General features: G+C 44.2%; 1 protein-coding gene across 2 annotated transcripts; it reads right to left on the bottom strand.

Moving 5' to 3' along the window:
• Positions 1-2964: 2964 nt before the first annotated feature.
• LOC108935715 (chemokine-like receptor 1) lies at positions 2965-7130 on the bottom strand. 2 transcript variants are annotated; one of them, XR_003797760.1, is made up of 3 exons: positions 7109-7130; positions 4597-6815; positions 2965-3064 (listed from the first exon to the last, which is right to left on the bottom strand). XR_003797760.1 is itself a non-coding variant. In XM_018754540.2 (2 exons), exon 2 carries the CDS (start codon positions 6774-6776, stop codon positions 5739-5741), a length of 1038 nt encoding a protein of 345 aa, XP_018610056.1. In that variant the 5' UTR covers positions 6777-6815; positions 7109-7130; the 3' UTR covers positions 3893-5738. The 2 variants fall into 2 exon arrangements, 1 of the variants encoding a protein (XP_018610056.1); XM_018754540.2 differs by lacking the exon at positions 2965-3064 and having other exon boundaries at positions 3893-6815.
• Positions 7131-8022: the final 892 nt, after the last annotated feature.

The following is an 8022-nucleotide window of genomic DNA, read 5'->3' as shown; positions in this document are numbered from 1 at the left end:
ACATTCAGTAGAAACCGTACTTCGAATTTTGAATTTTGATTTTTTATCCCAGGCAAGCGATATGCGGTATGATACTCTCACGAAGCTGGGCAGCGGCAGCGATCCCCATCTTCCAGTCTGTGAATTAAATGCATTTTCGACTTACGATATTTTTGACTTAGGATGGGTTTCACGGAACGTAACCCTGACGTAAGTCGGGGACCACTTGTATTCCTAAAACCGATAGTAGTATAAGGAGTGTACCGAATCCATCTATCCGGGTCGCGGGGATCCAGAGTCTGTCCCAGAAGCACTGGGCAAAAGGCTGAAGGGGGGTGGGACGGGTTCATCCTGGATGGGAAGCCAGTCCATCGCAGCATATATAAGTATATTGTTAGGGCGTAACCTTCCTTGCACCCTATGCTTCCGGCAGAGTCTCTGGATCACAAAGGCCCTGCAGTAGGAAAAGCAGTTATTGACAATGAATGAATATTATTGCTTGTCTTTCATTTAGGAAAAGAAAACAAAAAGAGTCAATTAGTCCTTAATGTTTGATATTTATTCACTGAGCAGATACTTTTCTCCAAAGCAGCTTACAGTGTTATCCTACTTACAGTATTTACCCACTTATACAGCTGGGTAGTTTTACTAGAGTAATTCTAGGGTAAGTACCTTGCTCAAGGGTACAGCAGCTGAAGGGGAGGTGTGAACCTGTGGGTCCAAAGGCAGTAGCTCTAACACTACATTACCAGCTGTCCCTGGTTTTGGGTGGAGAATCCTTTACAGAAGCATTTACCCTGGTATAGCCTGTTACTAATCAGTTAATATGTGAGAGTAGTTTTCTTTCCAGTCAAATTACAGTACGCTGGATTAGGAAATCAACCTAATCTAAACTTTAACGTGTTTTGTTTTTTTGTTTTTTTTTTTTTTTTTAACTTTCTAACCACTTCGTTTTTAAAAACCTCTCAAAGTTCATCCTGAATTCATTAGCAATGTATAAGAGAGGGTTTGTCAGCAGCGCTGAGATGGTGTGTGATTGTGGGTGGTGTGGAACTCACTGATGTGAGGCTGCATGTCTTCGGTGCGTGTCACCCGTCCGCTTACCGATGACGGTCGGTGAACGCGAGGCGTCGGCCGGAAAGCATAAAAGCAGTGTTTATTTTTGTAATGCCTCGATGTATTAGAAGTTGTTCTGCAAATGCAAACGTAGCGCTATTTTTTCACAATGGGCTACATCCTGGACACCGGCACTGTTTGTGGGCAAGGCGGCGACGTCAGTTTTTGAATGTATTTTTGTATGCAACGAATGTACCGATACAGCCAATCGAAGCGAAAACAAAAACATCGCAGCAAGAGGATAACAGATCTGTCCGTTTGTATTTATGGTAATTTTCACCATGTCTGACCCTGTAATATGGACGTGATCACGTAATTATAAGAAAGAGACTTTTGGAGAAGAAAGGTGGAGGTGGAGATGTTGCGCTTTCCTGAGGTTTGCTCAACATGTACCTGTCATTAAAGGGTTCCTGACATCCCGACGTTGTGTAAGGTGTCTCATTTCACATTTCCAAGGGTTTTTTTTAAGTGCTGGTTGTCAAGGTGATGGGTTATATTTTACCTCATTAGTTTAATGGAGAACATCCCACATATTTCTAAAAAATGTACAAAGTTCTTTTCAATACTTATGTTCCTCTTTTGGTGTTGAAAAGGATTGTATTGTAATATTTTTTCAGATGTCTGGCACGGCAGGTTTGGCCAGGTCCCGCTCTCTGGCGGGTCTGGGGTTCGAGTCCTGCTTGGGGTGCCTTGCAGTGGACTGGCGTCCCGTCCTGGGTGTGTCCCCTTCCCCCTCCGGCCTTACGCCCTGTGTTGCCGGGTAGGCTCCGGTTCCCCGTGACCCCGTACGGGACAAGCGGTTCTGAAAATGTGTGTGTGTGTGTGTGTGTATTTTTTCATTCGGGGGGGCGCAGTGGGTTGGACCGCGTCCTGCTCTCCAGTGGGTCTGGGGTTCGAGTCCCGCTTGGGGTGCCTTGCGACGGACTGGCGTCCCGTCCTGGGTATGTCCCCTCCCTCTCTGGCCTTACGCCCTGTGTTACCGGGTGGGCTCCGGTTCCCCGTGACCCTGTATGGGACAAGCGGTTCTGGAAATGTGTATTTTTTCAATATGTAAACAGATATATGTTCTCGTTTTTCATCATGTTGAAAGATTCAAACCACTGCAGTGATCTAGATTTTCAAACGTACTCATCTCCGCACATGACCACATGAACCGTGTGTTGTGCCGGCTGTTTATTTTCAGCATCCACAGAAGCTGTTAACTGTTCACCCAGTTTCTTGGCTTGTTCTCTGGAAGATGAGACGCTCAAAAAACTACCAGGCCCAGTCATCAATGCTCTAAGTCACGACAGTAAATATTTTCAGCGCCTGTGTCTAGATGAATGAATAGATAAGACAAATGGTGTGGTGACACGACGAGTATCACTGCTGTCATACAGCGCCTGGGTGGTGGGAGAGGACGTGGGTTCAATCCCCACTCATCGCAGCAAGAGTTTGCGTGGAGTTTGCATGTTCTGCCTGTGTCTGTGTGGGTTTCCTCTGGGTGCTCTGGTTTCCTCCCACAGTCCAAAGACATGCTCTTCAGCTTCCCCCATAGTGTGTGAATGACAGAGAGAGAGTGTGTTCCCCTGATGTATGGATGAGTGGCTTTAGAACGGAACGCCGCTGTAGTTCCTTCTTAAAAGAGGAACTGAGAAAAGCTATGCACTGTTTGGAGCAAATTACCTTAAAATAAAAATCCCCCAAAGTACCCCGACACACAGATGACCACAAGCCTCCCTCAGATTTCTGCAAAAGAGAAGTGTAAGCCTCTGAAGGTAAAGGAAGTAATACCTGTAGAGAAATGGAACTAAAGAACTGCTGCAGACTGAGATTTTTATTCCCGCACAGGAGGAACATCAGACGCTTCTAGAAGTGGCTCACCGGCGGCGACACGGAGCTCTTATATAGGCCCCGTGTTTACCAGGTTTAGGGTCCATCACTAGTACATGATTCACGTGTATCACACGTTGGATTTCCTGCACAGCCCCTGTAAAAAATGCAGCTTTAAGAAAAATATCTTTTCTGCACAGGGCCAGATTTCATAACGCAAGTTCCATCATACATACTTTTGCAATATAATTCAACGCTGTAATATCTGAGTATTTCAAAAGCGGGGAACATGGCACTGCAAGTCCAGCTTCCACACAGCAGCGCAAATATGTATATTAGTACAGTGTATTAGACACATTAGTTTGTCGGAAATGGTATTTATTCTTAAAATTACTATTTTTAAAAAAATACAAAACTTCTCCATCAATCACACACCACCCATTACAGGCAGTCCCTGGATTACGAACGACTTCCGTTCCCAAAGTGTCTTTAAGTCGAATTTGTTCGTAAGTCGGAACAGTTCGGTACGGTTCGTGTCTAGCGTCAGCCAAATGTTTCTCTTAGTATATAGTATATCGTGTACCTTTCTATGCATAAAAAACATTAAAGAATCACTTCCAGATACAATAAAACATCTTTAATATAACAATGCAGTAATAATAATAATACAATATAATGATGTACTAGTAATTACAGTAATAACAACAAGAATAATAAATGTAACTACATACAGTATTTATAATAGAGAGACAGAAAGAGATAATAATAATAAATGTTACTACAGTATTTATAATACAGCGAGACAGAGACATCGGGACAGAGCCTTTTACTTGTTCCATTATTTTCACTTTGTCCTTTAAAATTGTCCCGATTGTTGAGCGACTGTAACCTCACACTTTTCCAGTGTTCGTTGGCATTTCACCTTTTTCCAGTCGCTTTATTATTTCCACTTTAGTTTCAGTCGTGATCGTTTTCCTTTTACATTTACATTTATTCATTCGGCACACGCTTTTCTCCAAGACGCTCTTAACAGCAACATGGTCCGACTGAAAATAAGGAAGTATTTGCCCTACCTTGGGCTCACGTGCCCCCGAGCCCACAAACCACCGTAGAAGTGCAATATTTTGATGTGCGCCACAAAGTAGCGCCTGTTTGTTATTACGAACCACCGTATGTAACTCGAATTTTTAATATAATAGGCTTTACGAGGGGTGGTTCCTAACCACGGGTTCTACGTGTGTCGGATGTTGGTAACCCGGGGACTGCCTGTATTTAAATACCTACAGTAATAATGTCTTTATATTGCCTCTTGAGTTTTACATATATTTACTACAGTACCATGTTTTCCATACAGTTTTCCTCATTATGATTTATGAAGATGTATGACAGCACAATGCAGTATTAATGCAGGTGTCAGTGCCTATGGTCCTGAGGAACCCCAGCTGTGTGTCTCTGCATCCCTCAGCATTAACTCACATGTATTCTAACAGAAGGTGGAAGAACATAACAGAATGTGCAGTAAACGGTGATGGGTGCACCTCACTCAGTTACACAAAGAGGTGTATTTATAGCAAAGACAGACAGGTTACTCTACCTGTTCTCATTTCAATACAATCGTGTACTTATTTCACAGGGGGCTACTAGAAAACTCAGGGCAACTGCTGTCACTATAGGAGGAAGGAACCTCACCTTTGTATTTAAGTGCCAGCAGGTCTCAGGTAAGTTCCGCTGCGGTAATGAAGACGGTACCTGGGTCAGATTTAAAGCGCTTGTTGAATTCATGATAGGCCACAGGTGAGCTTTACAGCCTTGCCGGTTTTTGATCGATTGCCGCAGCGCAGCATTTTGCACCAGTCATACCAATGACTCTGTGCTCAGAATCCACAAGTTGGTGTCCCTGCCTAGTAAATTGGGCCGAGTTGAACCGTTCAGCGCTCGGACAGATGAGCAGCAAAGCGTAACGTGAAGCTGCAAATGCGATTACACGGTCCAGTCCTGTGCGAACGCTGCTGATGGGCCGCGCTCATGTGAACACGAATCCGCGTTGTTGCTTTATTAGGGGTGCCGGTTCAGTTATACTCCTGTACTGTCCTATTAGTGCATAAATGTGTGTGATTTTCACTATGTGGGGGAGTGAGTGTGTTTAGAGTTAGGGCATGTGTTTGTGAGCGCAGAGACAGCAGAGCGGATTGCGGGAAAAGTTTAGCTGTTAGCTTTTAGGGTATGTATGCACATTTTAGCAGCAGTGAGCAGTTTTAGAAAGTTGTTCACAAGAAATTCTACGTTTTTAGGGGATCCCTGCTTGGATTATGTCTTATCCTGTGGAGAACTGATCTGAAATCATAGTTATATAGGTGTTTCACGGTGTTCCAGGGATATTTGGGAAAATTTGTGTAGGGTTTTTGGATAGACTGGGGACACTTATTTTTCTCCATTCGAAACAATTGGAAATAAACTCTCGGTAGCGGAAATTTCAATAATGGCACAGTTTTAGAATTCATTCTGTAAAAGGAGGGATCCCTGTTCGTAACTGACTGCAAACACAGCAGTTGTTACCAGCTCATGTCTTATACTGCAGTTTAAAATTAAATATATTATTGTACGTTGTGTAGAGCACTATCAAGAGGGTCAACGTTTCTTTTCCATTTCTAATTTATGTGCCCTGTTTTCTTTTAGAAGCATCGCAGACATCGGCAAAAACAAAACACCAAACCATTAAAGATGTCCAAAATTAATTTTTAAGGTGAACCATGACCGGAAATGTCACTCTCAGACTTAATGTGCTGCGATGTGCTGTAGCTGTGTGTGGAGCACAGCCCTCGCAATGACAGTTAGACACCTGACAACATTACTCGTCCTTGCTCCACTGAGGCCAACCTGGACAGCCCGGGACTGCGACTGTGGCCCTCCTCAGCAATAGCATTCTCAATTCGTTGAAACATGGATCTTTTGAGCTTCTTCCGAAAGTCGTTGCCTAGCAGAACGTAGAGGATGGGGTTGAGGAAACTGTTGGCAGCCGCAAGGGTGCTGCCAATCTCCAGTCCCGTGTGAATAACCCCAGAGCTGACACCTTCAAGGTGGAGCTCAAGAAGCACAAATGTGTGGTAGGGTGTCCAGCACAGAAAGAAGGTGGCGATGAGGGCAGACATGACAAGGAAGGGTCTCGAAGAGTTCATGATTCGCTTGTCTTTCAGTTTTGCAATGATAAAGGAATAGCAGGTGAAAATGACAAGCAGCGGGAGGAAAAATCCACAGACAAAGCGGCTGAGGGCCACAGCTCTGTGGGCGCCGGCGTAGTTGGTGTAGCACACTGTGGCGCTCCCTTGACTTTTGACCTGGCGGTAGACCAGGGCAGGCATGCTCAGTGCAGCAGAAATGACCCAGGCGGTCAGGACCACAGCAGAAGCCTTTCTTGTAGTCCGGTGGTTGAGAGCCCACACAGGAAAACTGACAATCAAGCAGCGGTCGATGCTGACCGCGACCAGAAGCAAGATGCTGCTGAACATGTTGAGAAACAGGACAAAAGAGCTCACCTTGCACATGGCAAGGCCAAAAGGCCAGTTCGAGGTGGCCATGTTCGTGATGTTGAAAGGGAGAAGGGTGCAGAACACAAAATCAGACACTGCCAGACTGAGGTACCAGGTGGAGTTGATGGACCTCCTCATCTTGAACCCAGAGATCCAAATGACCACACCATTGCCACACATTCCCAGTAAGCAGATGCCAATGTTGAGAGCCAAGAGAACTGCAGTCAGGTACGACCAATGGCCGTCGAAGGTGAACGTAACGGGTTCGACCACCTGATTGGTTTCTCGCGAGTCATTTCTGTCACTATAATCCTCGTAGAAATTGTACACAAAGTCCTCCATAGCGACTGACAAAAAAGTGTATTGTGTCCTTGTCTTCCACTGAGAACAGAACAAAAAAGATGATTGGGAAACAAGTCCATATTACTCGTCAGTACCGTAGACGAATAAGACCGTGATGTAAATTGTTCCAACAATGAACAAGAAAAAAGGTATGATAAAGTAAAATCAAGCATTTTGTCAGGACTGCATGAAGCTTAACATTAACAACAAGCTTTGATTTTCACCAAACTTATTTCATTGCAGTCAAACTAATGCTGATTTTCTAGCATCGTTTCTTACGTGGGTAACTGTGGAAAAGCTATGAAAAAGGTTGCCGAATGTTATACTCTTACCTCAGTAGTCAGTGAGGAGTCATTGCCGATGGAAGGCGAATATTTCTAAAAGCTGTCTGCTGTCCCCATATATACCATCTGAGAATTCGCTCTTCCTCTTTTTATCACCGCCTGCACAACCCAGGCGGAAGCACACGTTTACATGCCTACCAAGATCTCGCACTAATAGCAAAACACAAAAAAAAGAAATATGTTCAAAATTGCTTTCCCAGAAATTATTACTGGAAATGGGTTTGACTTATAAATATAAAAACGGTCATTAGGAGGTCTGTTCTTTTATAGCCTTTCGTTTTCAGGCTAAAGAAAATAAAACAAAAAGCAAAAGTGCATGAGTCCGTTTCCGCCCACAGCGTGAGGTCAGTGGCCGGAATGATTGACCAAGACGTGTATCAGTAGCTCCCGCACCCACAACAACTATTCAACTGCTTTTGAAAAATTTCACACTAATTTATTCATTGTTACATATGTACTGTATATACACTCACCAGCCACTTTATTAGGTACACCTTGCTAGTACCGGGTTGGACCCCCTTTTGACTTCAGAACTGCCTTAATTCTTCGTGGCATAGATTCAACAAGGTGCTATAAACATTCCTCAAAGATTTTGGTTCATATTGACATCATTGCATCATGCGGTTGCTGCAGATTTGTCGGCTGCACGTCCACGATGCGAATCTCCCGTTCCACCACATTCCAAAGGTGCTCTATTGGATTGAGATCTGGTGACTGTGGAGGCCATTTGAGTATAGTGAACTCATTGTCATGTTCAAGAAACCAGTTTGAGATGATTTGAGCTTTGTGACATGGCGCGTTATCTTGCTGGAAGTAGCCATCAGAAGATGGATACACTGTGGTCATAAAGGGATGGACATGGTCAGCAACAATACTCAGGTAGGCTGTGGCATTAAGGGGCC

The sequence above is a fragment of the Scleropages formosus genome, chromosome 6, assembly GCF_900964775.1.
Source record: "Scleropages formosus chromosome 6, fSclFor1.1, whole genome shotgun sequence".
NCBI lineage: Eukaryota > Metazoa > Chordata > Actinopteri > Osteoglossiformes > Osteoglossidae > Scleropages > Scleropages formosus.
Note: the sequence above shows the minus strand (reverse complement) of the source record. Positions and strands in the feature narration are given on the sequence as shown.